Source organism: Aythya marila, assembly GCF_965140915.1.
Source record: "Aythya marila genome assembly, chromosome: 23".
NCBI classification, from domain to species: Eukaryota; Metazoa; Chordata; class Aves; order Anseriformes; family Anatidae; genus Aythya; species Aythya marila.
Genome location: NC_139064.1, coordinates 7,086,907 through 7,111,044, shown reverse-complemented (window position 1 = coordinate 7,111,044; position 24,138 = coordinate 7,086,907). Strand labels below are relative to the sequence as shown.

General features: G+C 56.8%; 1 protein-coding gene across 5 annotated transcripts; it reads left to right on the top strand.

Moving 5' to 3' along the window:
* Nucleotides 1-77: 77 nt before the first annotated feature.
* Nucleotides 78-23,554, top strand: ST3GAL4 (ST3 beta-galactoside alpha-2,3-sialyltransferase 4). Of its 5 annotated transcripts, XM_082778156.1 has the most exons (14): nt 1,887-2,129; nt 7,806-7,946; nt 11,763-11,838; nt 18,180-18,312; nt 18,932-19,010; nt 20,333-20,414; nt 20,804-20,884; nt 20,967-21,064; nt 21,450-21,510; nt 21,847-21,942; nt 22,063-22,252; nt 22,383-22,526; nt 22,877-23,020; nt 23,220-23,554. In XM_082778156.1, the coding sequence occupies exons 4-14, from the start codon at nt 18,280-18,282 to the stop codon at nt 23,304-23,306; spliced, it is 1,095 nt and encodes a 364-aa protein (XP_082634282.1). In that variant the 5' UTR covers nt 1,887-2,129; nt 7,806-7,946; nt 11,763-11,838; nt 18,180-18,279; the 3' UTR covers nt 23,307-23,554. The 5 variants fall into 5 exon arrangements, with proteins under 5 accessions (XP_082634281.1, XP_082634279.1, XP_082634283.1 ...); XM_082778155.1 differs by lacking the exons at nt 1,887-2,129; nt 18,180-18,312 and adding an exon at nt 78-156 and having other exon boundaries at nt 20,333-20,402; XM_082778153.1 differs by lacking the exons at nt 1,887-2,129; nt 18,180-18,312 and adding an exon at nt 78-156.
* Nucleotides 23,555-24,138: the final 584 nt, after the last annotated feature.

Genomic DNA, 24,138 nt, shown 5'->3' with positions numbered 1-24,138 from the left:
CGCTTCCCCCCGCCTCTTCCCTCCCTCCGCCCCGCAGCCCAGCCCGGCTCTGTGCGCAAGCGTGCCCGGGCCCCCCCCGCAGCCCAGCCCCAGCTTAACTCCGCTCCCCCCCCGTCCTGCCCGCTGCGGAGCCCGGCACCCCCCGGCCGCCCCATGGTGAGTCTGCAGCGGGGGGCGTTGGGGTTGGAGGGGGGACACACGCTGGGGTTGGGGGGGGCTGAGGTGAGGGGAGATCCCACCCGGTCCTACCAGCCCCCCCCCTCCCCTTTTCTGTGTGAAAACACAGCGCTGAAGGCGCTGCAAAAGGCTGCGGCTGAGCTCTGCCCCATCTCGCCTGCTGTAGAGGTGAGGGGGGCCGGGGGGGCGGCTGGGGGGCTTTGGGGTGCCAGGGGAGGGTTGCGATGCAGGAAGCCCCCACCGCTGCTGGGTGGGCGTGCGGGCAGCCGGCGATGCCAGCAACAAAGCCACAGCAGCCCCCTCACTGCCGGAAGGCGAGAAGGCGGCTTCATTTGATTCGTTTTTAAATTTATTTTCAAAGCGTTTTATCCTTATGGAACTAGTGCCTGAGCGTGGCTTGGCGCCCAGGTGTAATGGAAGCCGGATCGCGTGCCCGACGCCGGCGGCAGGGAGAGCGAAGCGATGCGTTGCGCTCGCCATGCCCAGGGGAGCGGCCCCCGCCCCGGCCAAGCAGCGCCCCGCATGGAAAGCCCTGGGCCAGGCTCTGGATGGACATCCCGATGTGCTGCTTCCAAGGAAAACAAACAAACCAACCAACCAACCAGCCCTGGAAACCGCGAAATGTCTGTCTGACATCTCTCAGCGCTGGTTTCGGAGGGTATTTGCAGTAGTGATGCCAGGGCACTTTTGGCGCAGGTCCTTGGGGTTTCCATGCGAGTGCACAGCCTGTGCTCTGCAGGTGAGGCAGCATTTGGGGGGCTCTGCTTCTCACCGCCCCCCGGCTGGGGTTTGGTGCTGCTCCAAAATGCTCCTGGCTGCCTCATGGAGGGGAGGACATAGCTGGCAGCCACCCGACACGCTGGGGATGGAGAGCTTGGTGCCGGCCCTGGGCTTTGCTCTGCCCATAATGCTAGCGCAGCAGCGTGGGCTGAATGTGATCTGTTTAGGCAGCTGAAGCCTTTTCCCACCCCTCAGCATCCTCCGTCCGTATAGCCTGGGATCTGCAGCTGGTGGACGTGCTCCAGCAGTGCCTCCTGCCCAGTGACCCCAAAGTCACATCCCCATGCGCCCAGGGCTTGGATGCTGCGAAACCCCATCCTGCCCCATCGCGTGTGCCTGTTCTGCAGGGAGGGCTCGTTCCCATCAGGACGTGGGGATGCTTGCTCCAAAGGCAGCAGAAAAACAACCAGTGGGACTTCTGCCCACCGAGCTTTCACCATCAGGTCTTTTGCTGCGTGAGCTGAAGCGGTTTCATTGTTCTCAGGAGCCTGGAGTGGAGAACAAAGGAAATCTTCCTCCAGGGGCTTTTGTTTGTGCTCCTTCATAGGTTCCTTAGCTGGGATGTAATGCATCTGGCCCAGGAAGCCTCGTGGCGTTGCCTTGCTTTCCCTGCCCAGGTCATGGAGCTGGCGAGGAACTGATGCTCAGTGTGTGGCACCTGGCCCTTGGGCTGCTGGTGGCTCTGGTCCTCCCCTCATCGTGGTAGATGGTGTGGGATGAGCTAATTAATGCCTGGTAGTGGAGCTTTAGGGAAAGCCCTGCTGAATTTACCTATCGTCTCTGATGGGTGGCTCTGCCAGGATCTCCCTCCTACAGCTCCCCAAGATAAAGAGGCTTTCAGCCGAGCAGACTGATTAAATCACAGACTGTCAGCCGCCTTCGCTGAGGCTTCATGTGGTGGCAAGTGGCTGTGCAGTGACACGGGATGCCCCATACAAACCCCTGTCCAGATGCAAAACCGACAGATCTGATGGTTTAAGGACACGTCCAAGCTGTAACGAACTCCTGGCGTCATTACGAGCTGTAGCTTGGGAGCAGCGTGGCTTGCTGGACTCTTCCTAACCCTTGTGCTTAATTATCTACATCATTAGAGGCTGCTTTCTCCTCCAGCTCCGGGCAACAATTTAATAGCAACTGCTACAGCAATGTGCTGAATCCCACAAGGATAGAGGGTAATGGCTCTGTAAATGTAAATACGTGAGGAGGAACGCTGCTGGCACAGGCAGAGCTCTGTCAGTGTTAACATCGCCTGCAGGCTGCCACGGAGATCTGTGCGCGGGGCAGGGACTGCCAGTGACTGCAGCATCCTTCCAGCCCTGCGTGCCTTCCGTCTGTCAAGGGAAAGCCCCTATTTAAGTCCTTTTACAACTCCGGAATGACTATACTGATGTCTTCGAGCCTGGATTTTTCCTGCTTGTGTCTTTCCTATGCTTACAACCCGCGTGCGCGGTGGTGGGAAGCCCGGCGGCTCCCATCAGGATGAGGAGCCCTTCCCACGGAGGTGGCTTTGGCACGTGTCCCCTGCCTGAGCCCAGTGATGCTCATTCACACGGTTCCACAGGGCCCGGCCCCGACGTTGCAGTGAGAAGAGGAAATGGTTTTACCGGTCACACCACTATCTGCAACTTCTTGTTCTTGTTTTTCTTTGAACTCAGCTCCCCACTTTACTCTTGCACTGCTTGGATGCTTTGCAGTTTCTTTCCTTCGGCTGCAGCCCCCAGGGAAGTGTGTGTTTGTTGTGTGTTTTCTAGGAAAATCCTGCGTCTTCTTGGAGGTGGGGGGGAAGGGCCAGTTCCTGCTAATCTCTTGTGTTTCCAGCTGCTGACCCCTTGCGTGTGACCGTGGATGGGGTTGGAAGTTTTTTCTGAGAAAGCAAGGGGCAGCTGGATGTGGCCGTGGCGGTGCTGCCGGGTGTGCTTGGTGCAGGAGCGAGCCCCTGGCTGCTCTCGCTGACCTTACTTTGGACTCGCTGCCAGTTGGGGCTTTGCTGAGCAAAGCCAAGGGGCTCCGACATGCTGTGAGTGAAGGAGACGCAAGGAGGGAGGTGGAGCAGGGTGCAGGTGGGGTCAGCGTCACTTCAGTGAGACGCTTGGGGTTTTCCAAATGCCCAAACCTTCGTTTGGGCATTCTCTCACATGCCACTTGCATGCCTCTTACACATCATCTTACATGCTGCTTCTTTCTGTAATGTGGGTGTCAGCACAGCTCCAGGCGTTGTGTTTATTTTATTTTTTACATTTTTTAAGGTGCAGATTTACATGCTAGCCATGTAGAAAGGCATGACTGAGGTGCCTTGGTTGGTTCACTGAGCATTGGCTGCTGCAGTGGGGCTGGGGCCCCCACTGAGGTGCGGGGACCTGTGCCGGGTCCTCTTGTAGCCCGTGTTGGTCGATGCCCCGAGGTGGCCAGGGGATCCGGTGCTGCCCGGGGACGTGGGCTCGGAGGTCCAAGCACTGAGAGCAAGCTGGGGCCGGAGGAGCAGCCGGCAGGACTTCTGCAGGCAGTGCCATCACCTTCGGCTATCCTAAGGGCTAGGAGCTGGCCACCTTGCGGAAATTGGGGCACCCTCGCTTCTGGTGCAGTCGTGGTTGTTTTAAGGGATGCTGAGCTGGGGGAGGACCCTCTGACACCATGCCTGCAAAGTTATATCAACAAATGTAGACTTCTTCCTTTTATTTTCTTTTTTTTTCTTGGCGGGCAAATCAAGGAGCACAGAACCACCCCAAATCACACCGCTGCATCCAGGTAGGAGTGAGATGGGCGCCGGCTGCCTTTTGTAGTGGTTTGTTGCTGTTTGCAGGCTTAAAACTGCGCGAAGCCCTCTTGTTGCTGGCTCTCTGAAGGAGGCTTGAACCTGAGCTCACGCCGTTGGAATTCCCCGCTGTGCCGGGAGAGGCTCCTCGCCTCCAATCGCTTCCAGATGCCGTTTCCACTCCTTCAGCTGTTCCTCTTGCAAAATGTCTCCGGCCACCCCTCCCCGAGCTGCTGGTGATGCTGGGGCCGGGCTCAGCGTCCCCGGTGTGCAGGGACACATTGGCTGAGCCCAGCATCAAGCTCCCTGCCCTTGGCTCATTGGGGTGATGGGATGAGCCCCTTGGGCTGCGGAGACCTGAGTTAGACCCTGCTCTGCGGCTTACGCCAGGGCTGGGGCTGTAAAGCTTCTTCCGAAATTTCTGTCTCCTGCTGGAAGTGAGTGCTGCTGAGGAGGGGGCTTTGCTCCTCTGGGAAGTGCGGGGTTGCTGCTGGCGTTGCGCTGGGTTTCACAGCCCCAGGACGATGCTGTCCCCTTCCCTGTGTGCCCACCGCCGCAGTGACACTCGATGGGCGGCGCGGTGCTGGCGGGGATGCAGCTGAGTGCAGGCTGAGGGAGAGAGCCAGGCACCCTCTGCTAAGTAAATGCACTGGGCATGTTCCCAAAGCACGGAAATGTGGGCAGGGGCTGTGATCCCAGGCTGGCCGAGCCCTCTCCCTGCCGGCCTGCCAGCTGGGCATAGTTTTAATTTCCTTTTAAAAACACGAGCTGGGCTGGAGGCTGGGGCTGGCGGAAGGCAGTGGTCTGCCTGCAGCCGAGGCGCCACGGCCGGGGCTGGCTGCGTCCCTGCTGGGGATTTGTCACCACAGGGATGCCGGCACTGAGATGGGGACTGAGGTTCTGGTGGCATGCTGGGGCTGGGGGCAGCACCATGGTGCCTGCCCCAGGGCATTTGTTGCGCTTTGGGGTACAAGGGGAGGGTGACTGGGGAGGATGAGCGTCTTCCCATCTTGGTGGGGGTGTTTGGGGCTCCCTGCCTCTCCTTCTTGCCGTCCTCAGCCCTATTAAACCCCTGGCAGTTTTGGGGGAGGGAATGATAGTGAGGGAGAGGAACCAAATCCCTGAGTTATTTTTATTTATTTATTTTTGTGATGGAAAGCAAAGGGGGCACCAATTTGAGGTTTTGCTGGGGAACTGGAAGTTTTGCAAAATGGAAAAATCCTCCTGGGGGTGGAACTGACCCCACAGCCCCTGCTTGTCCAGAAACCAGGCTGAGACCCCGTGCCTGCAGGGGGCACGTGCCAGCCGTGCCTCCAGCTCGCAGAGCTTCTCCAGCCCTGCAGCAGGGCAGGGAAATGCCAATGAATCGTTGAGGATGCCTAATGTGGTTCCTCATCCTGCTGCAAACTTGCATTTCTGGGATTTTGCTGATGGAAAACACTGCTCTTGGCCCTTTCCAGCTCTCTCCTGGATTTTCTTTGCTGCATGGTGCCCGAAAGCCTCGAGCCCTGTTTGTTTTGCTCTAAAACTGCAGGCGAGCCCTTTGCTTCTCAGAGGGCCGAAGCACCACCAATTCCCCGTTTGCTTTGGGTTTTGTCCCACGACACACTCTCCCGTTTCAAGAGCCAAGCTGAAGAGCCTGCAGTCCTGCCAGGGACAGTTAAGCTGCTAATAAAACAGTCTTTAATTGTGGTGATTGTAAGGAGATTATTTCCCTGGCCCGCGTTCAGCTCGGACAGTTGCTTTGTGTTGTCTCCCTTCCCTTGCAGCCAGGTTTTCCTCCCTGGGACATCGGGGCTGATTTTCCCTGGGGCTTTCCTGTGCTGGGTTTATCTCTAGCTTTGAGGCGGCTGTGGTCCCTGGTTCCTCCGTGGTGTTTGTGGCTTTTGGGGTGCTGGCTACCCGCAGCATCCGTGCTGGCCGGTTTCTCTGTCCTCTGCCCTGCCTGCACACCCTCCCCAGGCACGTGGAGCTGGTTGAGCAATGCCATTGTCACCCTCCCTCCTGGGGCAAGCCCAGTGTGCCCTGAGCTGGGTTGGCCCTATTCTGCATCCCCTTGGCATGCTGTGACGCTGCTGGTCCAGGGTCTCCTCCATCTGCTCACCGAAGGGACCTGAGGGCCTCAGCATCCCTGTCCAGGAAGCACCTGAGGGTGCCAGTGGGGCTGCTTGTGTCCACCTGTGGCTTTTTGGAGGTGGCCAGGACCGTCCTAGCCACTTCCCTACCACTGGGTCACACCCAGGTGTATCCTTAGAGGGTGTCCAGCTCCTCTCCACTTCCTTCCCTCTGTAGTGCAGGGGACATGGGGTCAGGCAACTCCCCATGCCAGGCTTGGGAAGCTGCAAGCTCAGATTTTGCATCTTCCATCCCTGAGCTGTGCCAGCACCTCTTGATTTGTCCAGCCTGGGGTGTGCAGATGTGCGTGGAGCCACCCGTGCCCGGTGAGCACCAGGAGCTGAGCAGCTTCACGCAGCGCAAAGACTGAGAGGGACTGGGGTGAGAGTGGTCGGGGGGACTGGGGGAGAATGAGAAGTAGGAAAAATGCCCTGAGAGAGGGGATGCAGGGGCATGTGATGCCACCATGGGCTGACAAAAAGTGGAGAAAGAGAGAGACGGAGAGCACGGGGGTCGGGTGGGCTGTGGGACGTGGAGGTGGTGCCAGAGCTCAGGAGAATGAAGGGAGGTGGGGGTTAAATGAAATGTTGCCTCCTCGCTGAATTAAGCTGGAGAACAAGTCGTCAGCACAGCCAGGAACTGCGCCAAGGGCTGGAAAGTCCTCGGGCCCATCCCTGTATGATAACCACTGCGGCTTCCAAAAAAAAAAAAAAAAAAAGGAATGACAAAGAAAGGCCTGTCTCCATCCCCCGAACGTGTTGTGGCCTGGGCTGGTACCTGGGCTCTGGACCCCAGCCTGTGTTTCCAGAGCAAGGCGCAGCTGCTGTGGAGCTGGGCTGCAGCTCTCCAGGCCTCATCGCTGTGTAATTAACAGTGTAGCTGCTTGATTCAATCTGCATTTACAAGTTAAATTGACAGATTATCTGTATTATGTAAATGCACATTTAAATCTTAATTATTTGCCTGGCTCTCCTCAATGCATTGGATGTCTGGAAATCAGCCGCTTTATGCTTGCTGAGTTGGGGATGTTCCTTGTGTGTAAGCATGGAGCTTTTCTAGGAAGCATCTGTGTAGAAAACAAAAATAGTCTTTTTTTTTTTTTTTTTTTTGATAGCAAAACTTAATTTTAACCCCGGTGCCATGCTCAGCTGCTGCTCTGAAAGGTGATTTTTGCCTGATGTGGGGCACTGCTGGCTGCTGGGTGATGTTACGCATTGCTAAACAGGACTGACTGCACCCTGACTGCAATTCCTTGTGCCTCTTCCTTCCCTGGCACTGCTTTTTTGGGATCCCCGGCTGTCATTACCCCTGCGGCCGGAAAGTGGCCAGATGCTATCCTTGTTAAATATCTGCTAAATGAATAATCTCCTGGCTATCTCATGCACCATCATTGCTGTTGCCTCCATCGCGGGGCGATAGCGATCGGGATGACGTGACGGATGTGCCGGGCTTGGAAACGCTCCTGCCGTGCCAAGCAGAGGAACGGTGTCTGGGTGAGGATGATCTCACCTGGATCGTGTTCCCCTCCCCGCGCAGCTCTTGCTCTCCCTGGGGAGGTAATTTTAAACGAGGGCAATGGCTCAGTGAGGGTCTCGCGCTGGAGCACGGACGGACAGACAGACAGACTGAGTCGGTTCAGGTCTGGCCAATGTAAGGAGGAGACTCGCTGGTGCTCGGGCTCCTCTTCCTCAAGAGGTTGTTTTTTTTGGGGGGGAAAGCAAAAACATTTGGAGTTTTTTTGGCAGGAGCTGTTGAAAAGGCAGCGTGAGCGCAAGGAAACGTGATCCTTCCTCCCTGCCCCTGGGAGACGGAGCCAAGCCTGGGGGCGGTGGGGGTGGCACCGGGGCTGGGTGCCCATGCAGCCCCCGGGGGGCCAGCACCACCGTGTGCCGTTTTCCTTCCAGCTTGGGAGCGCCATGGGGAAGAGCAGCTTCACAGGGCGTGCGCTTTATTGTTTTATTTTTGTTTTTGTTTTTTAAAGAAAGCTACTCGATTCGCAATGAAGAGGGAGCACAGTTTCCAGGAGCAGCTTGTCCTGACGGAGCTGGGGAGGAACAAGCAGTCGATGAATTAAAGATGGGTGGAAAATGAACAAGGGAAAGTGCAACCATCAGCTGGACGGGTAGGAAAACACCGAGCCTGTTCAGGGCTAAACAAATCATTAAGTGTGTGTCTCCTGCCAGGGACAGCGAAGAAAGCTGGGGTTGGGTTTATTCTGTAGCATCACTGAGGGGTGCACTGAGCACTGCAGAGGGCAGAGATTGCTGATTTTAATCTTTAAAGCTGGGCTGTGCTTGGGAGGTTTTGGGGCAGTTGAGCTTTTGGCTCCCTGGGGAAGGCTTCTGCATGGTAGTGATGCCGTGTCCTCTGGTGCTGGCGTTGGTGAGTTTTTAAAAGTTGTTGTGAAACTTGAAGGTGCAGGGAAGAGCAGATAATGCATTGAGAGCTGCAGTTTGAGTCAGTCAGAGAGGTTGTGGTGCTGCCTTGAGAAGGCAGGAGCTGGAAACCACCGGCCATATAAACCATCTGGAAAGAATGAAATACCTGTGGGGGGTAAGGATGAGCTGCCCCTCCACACCGCCTTTGGAGGTTGTTGCTTGCACACAGCATCGCTGGGAAGCACTCAGCACCCATGGGGAACAGGCACGTGGCACAGCCCCCTAGTGCAGAGCCCAGGGAGGAAGAGGAGCAAAGTTCAGCTCTTTTTTTTTTTTTTTTTTTTATATCCCTGCTGTTGTCCATGGGGATGCTCCCCCCCCCATGTGAGCTGTAAGGACGTTCATTTCCTGGCCAGGTTAGCTGCGATGCTGGGTCACAATGCCTGCGGCGCATCGTGCTGCTGGGGCCCCTCGTGGCATGGCACGCTGAGATGGTAGCCCTTGGCCTGGGAGGTGCCTGAACAGTGTGCTTTTGCCAGACCTCAGGCTGGGAACAACTAATTGCGCTGGTTAACAAGGGGGAGCCTTTGAGGAGAGGAGGATGCCAGGATGTTGATGCAGGGAGCCTCCTCTGGCCCTTTACACCTGGATTTCCATGTGTGAACCATCCCTGCTCCCTCCTGGGCTGCTCAGGAGGTGACACAAGGATGTAGGACCTTGAGCAAGGCTGGAAAATGCCACGAAGTGGTTGTCCTGTGGGGAGAAACAATCGTCTGCAGCTTGCCAGGATCCACCAGTGATTGCTCCTGGCCCTTCTTGTTGAGCTAGAAATACCTGCTTTCGGCAGATCCTCCCAGAGCCCTGCTGCTCCTGAGCAGTTCTGGGAGGTTGATGAGCCTTAATGGGCTTCAATAGGAGCCTGCTTTGCTATGGGGTCTGCCATCTGGACAGGACCCACTGGGCCTGCTGCAGAGGAGGAGGCAGCCCCTTGGCCCCCCTTGCAGGTCCAAGCATCCCTGTCCTGGTGCCGTGCCACGCCGTTAAGTGCTTTAGCAGGAGCTCTCAGGGGGGAGTTTAGCCTCATTAACAAATCCTATAATTCATGGTTCTAAATAAAAAGGCTCTGGCTGCTCTGGTCCTGGCTCGCCTCCCTGCATTAGCTGCATTGCCCTGGGGCACTGGCTCAGCCTGCTGCTCTCCCTCTGGCCGGGACATCACCGTCTGGGTATCCCGTGCTGTTTCCCTGGCTTCCTGGGAAATGCAGGTGTGCCCCGCTGTCGCACAAAGCTGGTAATCCCCCAAAACACAGGAAACCAAATCTATGGCTGCTCAGGTGAATGCAGGGCTCGTTCAGCTGCTGGAAGGATGCTTGGGCAGGAGGGCTGCTTGCTAAACGGTTTGGCCACTTGCAGCGTGGCCCCAGGTGTGTCTGGTTTGGCTGTGGATTGTGGTAAGCTGTGCTTTATTTGCTCCCTGTGCAGAAATGCAGGGTTTGCAGCTGGCTGAACCCCTGGCTTTTGCCAGCCCCCCCCTCTTCCCCCCCCCCGGGGGCACCCCCAGGACATTTTCTGTCCCCTCTATCCATAGGAGAGTGCAGAAAAGGGCTCCTGCTCACCTGGAGGGGATAGCATCATGGGGCACATCTCCTCTCCTCCCATTTCACTCTGTCAGATGCTCTCGTAGGCGGGGAAAACCCCCCTCAGAGGGGGCTGGGGAGAGAAGCTGCACGTCCTTGTGCTGGACCAGCCTTGCTCCCAAGGGCATCTGTGGAAAGCCCAGACCTTGGATGCGCTGAGCACTGGGAGATAAGCACCGAACCCTGCTGAAGGGAGAAGCTGTTGGTGATTTCCTTCCTTGCTTTAGTAAATACACTTTCGCTTTCCTCTAGCTGGGATCTAAAATTAGTTGAGAGTTGCTCAAGCGAGCAGCATGTGGTGCTGTGGGTGCTGTGCCCCAGGGAAGGGTGGCAGCACTGGTGAGCACCGCGCCTCTCACATGTGCTTTCCCCAGCTGCAGGAAGCTGGAGATACAGGGCAGGAAGAGCTAAAAGGAGCGGAGAGAGGATGTGGTGCCCCCCTGGTTACCCTCACATGACCCATGGGTGCAGAAAACCCCACGCTCGCTGCACCAGTGAGCAACAGCGGGGGCAATGTATGGGATGTGCTCCTGGCGCGATGTGTCAGACTTAACCCCGATGTTCGTGGTGTGTAGGAGCACAGATATGAAAGTAAGGAAGATGCTTTACAGAGTTCTGGGCACTGGGAGTTTTTCAGCCCCCATAATCCCAGCACTCAGCATTTCCACTCCGAGCATGGGCTGGGGCATAGCGTGGTGGAAACCTTGGCTCCTTCGGCAGAGGGAAGACGTGGGACGGGCCCCACTCGCAAGCAGAGGGAAGAAAGGCCCTTTTGTTCGGTGCTGGTGAAATGGGATGTTTTGTCACCACTGGATTTTTTTTGTTGTTGTTGTTTTCTTTTTCCCCTCCAAAACTCAATTCTGCCAAAATCGCCTTGATTTTTGTGAAGCCTTTTGGTTTTGATGGAATGGCGTTTTCCAGTGGAAAACTCCAGTGTTGCGGCTTTGCCCCCTGGGACGGAAAGCTTTCCTCTGCAACCTGGGCCAGCTTTGCCTTGCCCCGTGCGAGCAGCTGCAGTCTTGGCCCCCTCTGGGGCCACCCAAACTCCAGCCTGTGCTCAGGAAAGCAAATCTGGCCCACATCCACCCATAACCAAGAGCTGGGGGCAGCAATGGGCTCAGCCCACCCCTTGCTGCAGGATGCGGCTGGCTCCTTTTCCTGCTTCACCCCACCTGGCTCCTCATTAGCTGGGGTAATTAAGCTAGATTCAGAACAGCTGTCCCTGCCCTGCTGCAAGGAAAGTGGTTTCTCTTTCCAAAGCAGTGCAGCAGAAGGGTTTTTGTGCATGGAAACTTCTTGCTGGGGGTATTTTTTTTTCTTCCCCAAACTGTCTGTGGTGGTGAGGATGCTGGTGTGGCGCCAACAAGGATGTGGAAATTAGAAAGTTTGGGAAAAGTGAAGCTGGCTGCGAAGCCACGGGGCTAGAGAGAGCTGGAGCAGGACAGTGCGTGGGGAAGGCACCCGAGAATCCCAGGGGGCGGGCAGGGGCTGGAGTCCCCCCTTCTGCAGGAGGAGGCATCACCAGGGACCTGCCAGGGTCTCTGTTGGCTTCCTAAAAGGCCGGGTGAGTCACCAGAGGGGATTTCAGCAGGAAGGTTCAAGAGGGTAGGGGAAATCCAGCTGCCCCCTTGGTGGGGATTCCTTTGTAAAGCAACCCAGAGTATGGCCTCTGCCAGCACTTGGGGATGTGGGTGGTTCTGTGGCCATGCTCTGCCGCACGTGGTGGCCTGCTGGGGCAGCTCGGAGCAGCCCTGGGTGGCTCCTGCACCATCGTAGCTACAGAAGGGTGGGATCAGCAGGACCCAATGCATCTGGGTTGTCACTGGGATTTTTGGGGTGCATGCTCCTCCGAAGCCAAGTGCATCCTGAGCATCCTTTGCCCGCTGTCATTGCGCTGAGCCTCTCCCCGTTTTTCCTTTGCCAGGGGAAGAGAGGATGGACCCGTAGACCCCCAGCCCTTGGAGACCCTGTCCCCTCTGCTCGCCTCGCAAGGACGGACCGTAAGTATCCACTGCCTCCTTCCTGCTCCGTGTGGTTCCCCCGCAGCATCCCCGCACGGGGGGCACCCGATTCAGCCCCTCCTGCTGCAGGGGGGTGCCCACTGGGGTGGGCTGGGGCCAAGGGGCCGTGGAGCAAAGCTCTAGATGCAAATGGACGGGTGGGCTGCGAGTGTTGCCAGGAGGGTTATGGGGCACCCTCCGCTGCCATGGGCAGCTTGAGAGAAGGGAGCGTGTTGGGGCTGCTCAAGCTCCCCAGTGCGTGTGGAGGAATGTAACTGAATCCCTCCAGATGTTGCATGCCAGAGGCAGGACTGGAGGAACTGACCAGGGAAGCTTCTGCAGGGGTTCTCTTACCCCAACAGTCACTGTTTGCCTGCACAGAACAGGATGTGTGCCCTGGCATGGAGGGAGCCCCTGTGGAAGCTGCGGGGCAGCTTGGCAGGGGGCTGAGGTGGCACTCAGGGGCTGCGCGTGGGTGGGGACACTCGCCCTCCAAGGGCACATCCTTCCTGCTTTCCACAACTCGTTGCATCCCTTTTCCCTCCTTGTTGTGTTGCCACAGAGTGCGTTGGCTGGGAGCTGCCTTCACCTCCCTGGTGCTGTGGGGTCAGGATGAGGCAGAAGTCCTCCAGGCACCCACTGGTATCCCCGTGTGGCTCCCTGTCTCCCCCAGCTGTTCCCAGCTGGCGGCTCACCAGTGAACATGGATGGGATGCTCACCCAAAGCATTCTATTTTTGTATAAAATAAGAAAAGAGCAATGAAAGCCGACGATAAGACCTCCTTGCTGCACAAAGAACTGAGTTGCTGCGCTTGCCAGCCTCAGGTGTAATTGAACAAATCCGAATTGATCAGACGGGAGCCGCTGCTGTACTGCAGAGGCAGCTCTGTGTCCTATGATGTGGAGGATGCTGGTGGCTGCAGGAGGGTCAGGACATGAATTTGGGGTAGGGGGTACCCCAAAGGCTTGAGGTGCTGTGGTACTGCCCCTTGTTGCAACTGAGTTTGAGAGCTCCTGAGCTGAAATCTGTCTTAAAACAAGTAGCATGGAAGAGCGAGTGGGTGAAACTTGTGGGAGGAGCAGCCTGGGCTGCTTATTTTGGAGACCTGCAGCCATGTGAACACTCATCCAACCCAAGCCTCTCCCCATGGGGCTATTTGCTCTTCTGGGAGAGGTCTCAGTGCTTTTTGTAGTAGTGTTGAAGAGACAATCTTATTTTTTTTGACCCTGGATGTGCCATGTGCAGCCAGGGCAGCCCAGGGGTGACCTCTAGGTGCTGTTTGCCAGCTTCCAAATTGCCTTGGTCACAAGGTAAATATTATGTTAACACTCACCTGCCAACAAGGGTTTTTTCGCTACCGTAAATCTTTGGTCAGTTTTTTGTATGGCTGAGATACCATGTGCTAAGACTAAACACTGCCTTCCCCATTAGAAAGCTATTGAGATCGTCACAAAGAGCATTTAAAATGGTCTGGGACTCTTAAAATGTGATTAGTGGTATCTGCCCCAGACTTGTGGGATCCTAAAAGAATCCCTGCGTTTCCTTCCCAGCTTGGAAAAAAACCGAAGGCCACTGTGCTGCCAGTGTGTGATCACAGCCTTTTGGCAGGGTTTTGCCAAGGTGCGCTCAGGATCCCACCAGCAGCTTTGACAAGCGAGCAGCCCCCGGGGTGCAGGGTGTTCCTGTGTGGCCCATCACCACCTCTGTATAATTTTCCTCCATCCCTCCTAGGAGCCGAGGCTAAGGGGATGGCTGTTGCTGTCCCAGCTGCGTTCTGGGGTGCTGGGGAGCTGACTGCAGCATGGAATCTCCCTATCCCTCCTCCTCTGCCCGTGGCCAGGTTGGGGCAAGCAGTGCGGAACAGCCTAAAAAGCAAAATTGCCTGGCAGGGAGATGGCTTTTCTCAAACCTGTGGCTTCCTCCACCCGAGCATAGGGTGCAGAGGTCTCACCATGGCAAAAACCACCCTGCAGCTGGGTTATGTGGCTGGTTTGGTGCCATGCAGCTGTCCTGCACCTCTTTTTGGCAAACCAGCTTGTATTTCGTGCGTATCCTCTCGTCCGTAGGAGGGATGGGCATCTCCTCCTGGGTGGGAGCTTCTTGGTTGCAGAGCCAGGCGTTGTGGGGAAGCTGATGCAATGTGGGTTTAATTCAGCCTGGATTTAATCAGCAGCCAGCGGTGCTGGAGGTGCACAGGAATTAGAAGAGCAACTCTTGAGCCGTTCCCTCTCTTGTTTCAAGCACCACAGGGGGAGAGGTCTTGGCAACGAGGGTGCTGCCCGGATGCCAAATGCCCTGGCAAGCTGGAGAGCCAGGGGTGCCGCCTGTCGGGTGGCCCCGCCGGGATGGGAGGGCGCAGGGGGCTTCGGGGGTGGTGATGGAGAGGCTGGGACACGCAGAGGCAGCGTTCCCCCAGCCAGGCTGTGTGTGGGGGATCTGACATCTGACGGATTCCTCTGGTAATTGGGGCCGTAAATCCTGCAGAAAGCTGTTTGATTCCGTATCAGCACCTGAGTGCTCCCCTGCACTGAAATGCACACGCCTGGTGCTGCCAACACCTGGGGCTTGCGGGGTGGTTTCTCATTAGCTTACCTCTCCTGGAGGTCCCTCAGCACAGCTGAGGAGGGGGTGAAGAGCTGGGATCAAAGCCCCCCCACGTGGATTCCTCCCTCTGGGGAGGGTGCGGAGCTGTTCTGGGGCTTGTGGTGTTTCAGCGTGTGGGTGATGGATGGGGGAAGTGATGGTCCAGCTTGGGGCTAGGGGGTTTGTGCTGTCCTGTACGTCTCCATCAGGTCTCTGTTGCTAAATGTGAGTCCCTGGGGGCTGCCAGCACATCCTTTCCTTGGTGTAATCCCCTCCAAATCCACCTCTGCTCCAGTTTCATAAAACCCCACGTGTTTCTGGGGTGACCTGCTGGGGATGCTCGTTCGTGTTTGGCAGCACAGGGAGGGGTATTTGGAGCAGGAGGTGCCCCTGCTCCCGCCGAGCCTGGGGACAGTGAGAAGTGTCCTCTCACTGTGTCAGCCATTGTTTTCAGAATTTCTGGGTTACCATGGTAACATGAAGGTATGGTGTGTTTCTTGGGGTGGTCCTTGGCTGCTGGGTGGGAATGTGTGGTGCTGGGACAGGGTGAGGGCATCACGCTCTCTCCAGTGCTTGAAATGTATTTTTTTATTTTTATTTTTACTTTTTTTCCCAAAGAGGGGCTGGGAGCAGTATGGCCAGTGCCTTCTGCTGCTTTGATATTTGCAAATCCAACACAGCAGAAAAACAAAACCTTGGAAAGCATCTGCTTTCCACCTCGCAGCTTGCTGTGATGCTGACCCCATAAATTAGATGCCTTGGGTGCATCCCAGCCCAGGCTCCAACAGCTGGGTGCCCCAAACGTGGCAGGGGAGCAGAAAATCGTGCCAGGCATCACCTGGATGGGATGTATGGGGCCAACTGCTGCAGCCCTGAGCCCTCCTCCTGCTCTCGATGCTCTGAAATCATTAATCGCCTAATTGCGGTCCAGGCAGGCAAAACGGCGGGCAGTGAATCGCAGCGTGTCGTGACAGCAGCAAAAGCTGTTTTGTGCCCGGCTGCTGCAGCTTGAAGGGTGCAGAGGGAGCAGAGCCCCTTCACTTTGTGTCCACAGGGGAGTTTGCATGCAGCAGGGATCTGGCACTGTGCATCCACCAGGTACAAGCCCCACGGGGCTTCCTGATCCTTGCAAACGTTTTGTGCTTCCCTTGTGCTCTCATCCGTTTGATCCACGCTGGTTGCTCTTTGTGCTGAGTTGGGGCAAGAAACCCTGCGCTGAGGTTTTAACCTGCGGCAAGGGTGATGCTCGCGTGGGGCTGGGGAAGGGGAGACCTGGCTGCAAACACAGGCGATGCATCTGGCGGCCGCAGCGCTTTCAAGTAATCCGAGCGGCGATAACGTTCAGCCTGGGGGCGTTGTGGAAGTAAGTTGTGCAGACATCAAAGAAAGGGGTTTTTCGGCTGTCTCTTTGAGGAGAAGCTCCAAATCTCACCCTGCCAGCCAGGGATGCTGCGGGGCCAGTGGGATGCTGGAGCATCCAGCCAGGGGACGGGGGAACTGGCTGGGTTCACTCACACCTCCATGCTTTGGGGAATCTGGGCTGCAGATCTGGCACTGCCAGGCTGGGGGAGGCTGAACTATTACCAGAGCCCCTCCTTTGTGGCCTTGGTGTGGGGGCAGCCTGGGTGTGCTCTGTTTTGCTCTGCATTCCCCAAACCGCTTCACTGAGCAGTGCTCATTTTGCTCAGAACTATTTAGTTGTTTGTCTTAGGTTAGCTTTACATAAGGCCCAGCTTGTGCTTACAAGCCTGAATAAAAGATCGTAAAGCCTGGAAGGTGGGGGGGGGGGAGAGGGCGGAAGTATTTTAAAGAAGCCACTATGTAAAAGCAAACAGTGGGGGTGGGAGCTTGCTTTCCTGGTGTTGGAGCATCTCAGGCTGGTGGGAAGGAGAAGCCACTTGCTGCACAGCTCGATTGCCTGGGTTTGGTGCTGAGACAGAGCTCGGAAGCAGACGGAGTGTGTGTCTGTGATAAATTTGGCCCATGACACCCAGGCCTGGGCTATAGCATTGGTGCTGGGGCACCCGAGGGGCATCCACAGCCTCCAGCTGCACATTTTCCCTCTGGAATTTGGTGGCTGGTTTTTGCTTGGAAAAATAACCCCAAACAAAACTCTTGCAGGCTTTTTACTTTTCCTCTGATTTAAATTTGTTTATTTTTTGCAATCACAATGGGGGAAGTAGTGAAAGCTGGGGGTGCTTGGTGTCCTGATTGCTGACCTGGGTCCCTGGGAGGCTGCAGCCTCCAGCAGGGTGCTGGCCCAGCTGGTATCTACTTGGCCTCAGAGCCAGGGGATCCCTTTACAGGGGACACGCAGGGACTTTGTCCCCAAGCAGAAGGCATATATCAGGCTGGGACCTGCTTTCTCTTCCTCCCTGCTCGCTCTGGGCCTTTGGGATGCAGCTGTGTCCTTTTCCCTCTCCCTCCCTTCAGATTCCTCTTGCAAGGAGGGGTTTGCAGCCATTGTGGGGTGGGATGGGTTTTCCAAGTGTGCGGGGGATGCTGGCACTGTGAGCTCGGGGCATCCTTGGCTTTCTCATCCCTCCTTTAAATTTTTTTTTTGGGGCTATTGACACCAGGTGTTATCCAACAGTTTGTTATCTGTACTTTGTGAAGGAGATAAGATCCAGTGTGAGACAGGTAGTTTCCCAAAGTGCAACACCTCTTATTCTCATCCCTTATCACCAATATCAAATGTACATGGTTTTCTGTGCTTTATATCCTGCCTTGTTGCTTGCAGCACCATTCAATTGTGCTCACTGCTCTTTCTTTTCTGGCGGTGCTGATAAGGAAGGTAAGAGCCTGGCACACCCCCGGCTCCTGCGGGGTCCGTCTTGGACCCTGCTTCCTCTCTTCCTTCCTTGATTTTGCTAGTGATGCCCCAAAAGCCCCAGCAAACACCAGTTTTGCCGTCACTGCTGCTCTGGGCGGGGGCCGGGTGATGGATGGCCACGCTGGCGCTTCCTGGGGCAGGGAGGCGCAACGTGCCCCTAAGCGGCGCTGGGTGCCCTCCCGTGTGACTAATCCCTGAAGCGCCTCCTCGTCCTCTTCCGAGAGGCAGCTGTGGACAGGCTGTGCTCGTTGCGGGGTGCCTGAGTTGAGCCGTGCCCGAGGAGCTGCTGGGAGCCCATCTGCGTGTCGCGGGTAGAGAGGAGCCATCCCCAGGGAGCGATTTATTGGGGAGTGGGGCTTCCTCCATGTCCCCTGCTTGGCAGGTGGTGCCCGAAGCTTCTCCCTCCTGGTAAGTTCATTCTGCAGCCCCGCTGACACCAGTGGCCAGCCCCGGTGTTTGCATTGCAAAGTGGTGGCGCACCCGCTGCCTGGGAGGGGGGCTGGTCCCTCCTGCCTGCTGTCACACTTTCCATCCTTAGGGTACGATTCTTTTACAAAGCCCCTGGGGTTTCTCTAACACTGGCTATGATGCTGTGAGAGCCACTGGGATGTCCAGGGGCATTTGGGGAGGATGGCCAACACCTGCCAGCATCAGCAAGATGGGAGATTTTTGACGAAGTATGAGTTAATTAGGGGGCTGTGTTTGAGCAAGAGCCATCACTGAGCACCCAAGCTGGTGATTGGGGCTTGCTCCACTAGCAGGCACCCACCCCGTGGCAAGTGAGCATCACGCACCACTGGGGAGGACCTTGTTAGTCACTTCAATTAGCCACGGGAGGTGGCTAATTAGGGAAGCCTCCAGCTGAGATGCTCCCGCATGACCTGGGACTGGCTTTGACCACAGCCGTTTGCTGGCTTCTTCTAGGAGCAAGAGGGTTCGGAGGAAGAAAAACTCACCCTGTTTCCAGTGCTGGTGTGTGTGCTAAACTTACGGCCCCTCTGCTGTGGGGCTTCCCCAGGCTGGGATGCTTGAATCGAAGGCGTTGGAGGTTTCCCAAGTATGTGACGTGCTTTAATTTGGGGGCTGTTTTGCTGCTTCTGTGCTTTCCACTTGGCTCAGCAGCATCGGGCTGGTGCAGTGGTGGTGCTAGTTGAGTGCCCGAGCTCAAAATCCCCCCCACCCCCTTAAAATTCCCCCAAAGTCATGTGTTAAAAAAGGATGTGCTTAACCTCCCCCAGGGTCATCACTATGGGCACCGAGGGTTAGAAACTGGGGCGGGCACGTTGTGGTTCTGCAATTTGAGCTGTAGGCACAAACTCACTTTTCCTCTTTAACTCATTTTTCTTTCTTAATCTCTGTGTTCATCTGTACGGTGGAGACTCCTCAGGAACCATTTTTTTAATCGCATTTATAAACTCAGGGTGAATCAGCTGTAGAAATGAAATCCTTGGTGGATGTGGGTCAGAGAAACCCGTATTTAAATGGGAATAAACCAGGGGGCAGCCGCCTGTGGGGAGGTGTGGATGGGTCCTGCTCCTCTTGGCTGGAGGTTGTAGCGCCTTGCAGCGCGGGATCCCCTGGGCCACAGGGAGAGCCTTCCCCATGCTGTTTTTTAGGGAAAAGCCTGGTTTTGCCTGGCAGATCTGAACTGATGCTTCTTTCCCTTCTTGCTCCAGGTGACCGGTGGCAGCCGCGATGAGAGCTCTGGCCCTCGGCTGATGCCTGCCCTGGCGATAAAGATGATCAACAAGTCCCGTGAGTTCCTGCTGCATCCCCCCCCCGTGATGGGGTGCTCCCAGACCCCTCCTGTGCCTCCCTTCCCTCCTTCCCCAGCCTGCATGTGGTGTCGAGCCCTTCTCCTTGGGGATCCCCAGCAGGGATGGAGTCAGGGGCCCTGGAATTTGCACTTGAACCCAGGCCCACTGGGGGCAAGGTTGCTGTTGGCTGCAGCTCTCGCAGGGATTTTCTTCATTCGGGTGCAACGTGTATCACTGGCACAGCCACAGAGGAGTGAGCACCTTAGGGTGGCCTCCGTGGTGATGCCTGCATGGTTTGTGGACAGGCTCTCTGTCCAGTAGGGGTGCTGTTTGAGTGCTCCCTCCTCTTCCCCTGCAAACACAGCCCTGTCCCCATGCACACTTGATTTTCTTTTCTCTCCCTCCTCCACCAGCCCTGCCAATGGCCCGCCAGAGCTCAGCACCCCTGCAGCACCTCTTGGCACTGATCTGGGGCTGGGAGAGTGTGCCTGTTTGTGTCAGGCTTTGCCCTTCTCTTGTTTGTCCTTTGCGTGCACCATGCCAGCATCCACGTTGCTCCTCCAGGTGTCCCAGCCACCCTCGGGTCAGTGTTAAAAATATGGGGTGGAGTGCGGGTGTGGGCACCAGAAAGAACTACACGTTTGTGTCACTTTTGATGCAAATGGTGCCAGTCGGTATGAGGAAGAGAGGCGGTGAGCTCTCAGCCTGGCCCAACAAACCTTTGTGGTTTGGTCTCCTGCCCTGGGCACTGTGCCAGCAGGGCCCCCACCGCTCCGTGGGGACGTGGCTGGGCACAGAGAGAGCACAGCGTGGAGGGAGGTGTTTGCCAAGGTCAAACCACCTGGGTGATGGATCTGCCAGGACATCCTCAAAGCCTGGGGGGGTGCCAATGCATCCTCAGGGCGTGTTGGCCCTGGTCGTTTTGTCCCCAGGGGCACGGAGCCGGCTGGCTCCAGGGTATGACTATTTGGGAGTGTGGCACGCGAGGCCAGGAGCACCTTTTGCAGTGCCTGGCTGTGGCAGGGACTGCAGGCAGAAGCAGAAACTGAAATGTTTCCTAATGCTGACATCCACTGGCCATGCTGAACATTTCTTTCGGGGGTGCTGGAAAGCCCACGTGCTCCATGCGTTCAAAGCTGGGCAGAGTGTAGCTGTGCAAAAAATGTATTGAGGAGAAAAATCCCTTAGGAAGGGAAGAACATCCTTCTTTCCCTGCTTCCCTCCCTGCTGGGGTGGCCCAGGGCAAGGCAGGGTCTTGCCCCCTAGCCTGTCTGCAGCAGCCTGACAACATTTTCTGTTCCCCTCTCTCTTGGCACGCAGGAGGGAAGATACTTGGAGTGCTGGCACTGTTTCTGGTGATGGTGTGGTACTCGATATACCGGGAAGACAGGTACATACAGCTGTGAGTGTATTTTTTAAAGTTTAAGGGCCTCCTGCCCTTTCCTTTGCTCTTGGGACCAGGAGCATCTTGGTCCCAGGCAGACCTGGAGCCCATCCCCTGCAGGGGACAGCTCGCTCCCCACATCTTGCCATGGAGACAACTGGGAGAGGCCCGAGGTGGGGTGGCAGTGCCCTTGGCTCCTTCTGGAGGAGTGGGGCAGATGCCAGATCCCAAAGGTGTTCAAACCCCTGTGGGTTGGACACTGCCAGCATACCACCAGCAAGGATGTGGGGTGCGATGAGCCCCACAGACGGGGTCTGTAGCCAGTTCTGGTGTTTTCTGAGCTTCTGGAGATGGGTGACAAAGGGAACCCTTTTAACTGGCACTTCTTTTCACTACTTCCCTTGCAGCTTTTATTTCCCCATGCAAGAAAACAAGACGGTGTGCCCTGTTGGAGAGGTGGAGAGGAAAGCGGCACAGCTTATCGGGAAGTGAGTAACAGGGACGGGGCCCGGGGGCTGCAGAGCTGGGCCCCCCATCTCTCAGTCTCACTGGCGCTTTGCTCCTTGGCAGCTACACAAGGGACCACCCGCTCTTCTTGCAGCTGAAGGACTACTTCTGGGTGAAGACGCCGTCACTCTATGAGCTGCCCTACGGCACGAAGGGCAGCGGTAAGAGCTGTGAGGCCACCTCAGTGCCCGGTGGGCTGGATGTCTGTCCGTCCGTCCTGCCTGCCTGTCTGTGGGCTTCAGCTGCATGACTTGCTTTGGGGTTGCATTCACATGCATATGTATCCTTAAAATCACCTCCAGGTTCATCTTTTTGGCTATTTTTTATTGTGAGCAAGCTGTGTCAGCTTGTGTTGAGACTTTAAGGTGTTTCTGCTTCCCCACGTGTGTGTTCCCTACAGAAGGAGGGGTACATGTTTTATTGATCCCTGCTGAAGGATGGTCTGGGGGGCTGGGATTAATGCCCATATAGAGCCTGGCGGGTATGGGGCAGGCACCAGGGCATTGAGGTGGCCATTGTCACCTTCCCCTTGCCATTGCTTTGCAGAAGATGTCCTCCTGCGCTTGCTGTCGGTCACCAGTTACTCGCTCCCCGAGAGCATCCAGAGGTAATGCTGGGGAAGGGTTGGGGTTTTTCTGTCACTTCCCATGAGTGCTCTCCTTGAGGGAGCAAATTTGCATGCACCGTTGTGCAAAGGGTGAACTGTCCCCTTCTGGCTCTGCTTGCCTGGTGGCATCACCAGAGACCTGTCCAGCTCCATGACGTGGGGACCAGCAGGGACCTGGGGACCAGCTCAGTGACCTGGGGACCAGCAGGCATGCGGGGATGGTGAATAGAGCACGGGAAGCTTTGTAGTCTGTGCAGCACAGGGTCAAAAACCCCTGCAAGGGTTAAAAACCCCTCATTGAGCATATCTGGTTCAGAGGGTGCTTTTTGCTCACAGCCTGAAGTGCCGGAGGTGTGCGGTGGTGGGCAATGGGCACCGGCTCCGCAACAGCTCCATGGGGGAGACCATCAACACGTACGACGTTGTGATCAGGTACAGCCCTGGGCATCTGTGTGACGTTCACCCCTGCCCAGTGCCACCCACAGGTGCTGGACATGTGTCACTTGCTGCCCAATGTCCCCATGTCCCGTGTTATCTGTCCCCGTGCCCCAGGCTGAACAATGCCCCGGTCCACGGTTATGAGCAGGACGTGGGCTCCAAGACCACCATGCGCCTCTTCTACCCCGAGTCAGCCCACTTCAACCCCCGGACGGAGAACAACCCCGACACACTGCTGGTCCTGGTGCCCTTCAAGCCCATGGACTTCCAGTGGATGGAGGCCATCCTCAACGACAAGAAGAGGGCAAGTGTGGTGGGGAACTGGGTCCACCATGCCCCCGACAGCACCAGGGCCCAGCTCTGCCTGGATCCCACCCACTGCAGGGGATTCAGCTCTTACTGGGAAGGCAATGGGCATCTCCATCCTCTTGCAGGTTCGAAAAGGGTTTTGGAAGCAGCCCCCACTGATCTGGGATGCCAACCCAGAGCAGGTGCGCATTCTCAACCCATACTACATGGAAGTTACTGCTGCTAAGCTGCTCAACCTCCCCATGAAGCAACCGCGGAAGGTCAAACAGGTGAGAGGGGTGGCTCCGTCGAACGTCTTGAGTGGTGCCGAACGCAGGCTGCTTTGGTGTGTGTGTGTGGGATAATTAATGGGCTCAAACCTGATGAAATAATGCTTTGTGGATGCTCCATCCCTGGAAGTGCTCAAGGCTATGCTGGATGGGGCTTTGGGCAACTTGGTCTGGTGGGTGGTGTCCCTGCCCATGGTGAGGGGCTGAACGAGAAGATTTCTAAGGTCCCTTCCAACCCAAACCAGCATGCGATTCTGTGCTGCACCCTGGGGGAGGATTGGGTTTTCCTAGAATCATAGACCAGCTTCTGGTTTTGGGGCTGTCCCCATGGCTTCTCCATCTCCCTCTAGAAACCAACCACGGGGCTGTTGGCTATCACCTTGGCTCTCCACTTCTGTGATCTGGTGCATATTGCGGGCTTTGGGTACCCCGACTCGGCCAACAAGAAGCAGACCATCCACTACTACGAGCAGATCACGCTGAAGTCCATGGCTGTAAGTGTCATCCCCCACTTTCCACTTCATGTCCATGACCTCCCCCCCAGTTTTACAGCCCTGGGGAGCAGGAGGGTTCGGATGAAGGTGTGGGGTCAACTCAAAGCTGTCCTGCGCTGGGGGAGCCAACAAGGCGGGGGGGCTGGGAGGACAGGGCATAGCTCCCCTCTGGTCTCATCACTCTCCTGGTGTCCCCCAGGCTTCGGAGCACAACGTCTCGCACGAGGCAGTGGCCATCAAGCGGATGCTGGAGCTGGGCCTCGTCAAGAACCTCACCTACTTCTGATGGCGCTGGGGCTGCGCAGGGACACGTCCCTGTCTCCCCCACCTTGCAGCCCCCCAGCAGTGGCCCTGGAGGAGCTGGGGGGGGGGGGGGGGCAGAGCATCGTCACCACCACCCCTGGACGCTGGGAGCAGGGGGCTGGGGCCGCGCTGGCTCGTGGGTCCCCAGGGGCGCAGGGAGCCCCTCAGCTCGTCCCCAGCCAGGGAGGGGACGCACGTGGCACCACTGCCAATGACTTTTCTTACAGAAACACTGAAGATAACAAGGACCTGAGGGGGGAGGGATGTTGGGGGTGGGTGGGGGGTGGGGATGAGGGCACGGGACCTCCCTCCCAGCGGGACTGGGGGGCACGCAGGAGCCCCTCTCTTTAATTCCCTCGTATTTGGACGAGGGCCCTGAGGAGGGGCTGATGTGGGGGTCCTGGGGGGGGGGTCCCCTATGTGCAGGAGCCTTTGGGGGCTGAGTTGCTGCCTCCTTCCTGCCCTGGGCACCCTAGTATTTAATTCCTTCCTCCCTTCCCCCTCCCATTTTTTAATTTTCTTTTTACATGTTGGCCCAGCCCCGTGCCTTAGCGCTGGCGCGGGGGCTCATCCCCGCAGCCCCCCACCCACGGTGCCTGGTGTCGGGGTCCAGGGTGGCCCGTGGTGGGTGAGGGGACGGGACGGGACACGGAGGTGACTCGGTACGCATTAATTTAATTAATTTAAAAGATTATTTATCGTGGGGCCTCCCCAGGTGCCTTGGCACCCAGGCCTTGGGTGGGGTGGGGTGGGGCTTTTGGCTCCAGGGGTGCTGGGATCAGTATTTGGGGGCTCCCCCCCTCCTCCGGGGGTGC

Bases quoted from the DNA above. Each gene is read 5' to 3' on its own strand.
- ST3GAL4 (XM_082778153.1), top strand. From the start codon at position 7,912: ATGAACAAGGGAAAGTGCAACCATCAGCTGGACGG. The intron at 7,947-11,762 runs GTAGGAAAACAC...TTCCTTTGCCAG, and splicing joins TGCAACCATCAGCTGGACGG to GGGAAGAGAGGATGGACCCG. The intron at 22,527-22,876 runs GTGAGAGGGGTG...ATCTCCCTCTAG, and splicing joins AACCGCGGAAGGTCAAACAG to AAACCAACCACGGGGCTGTT.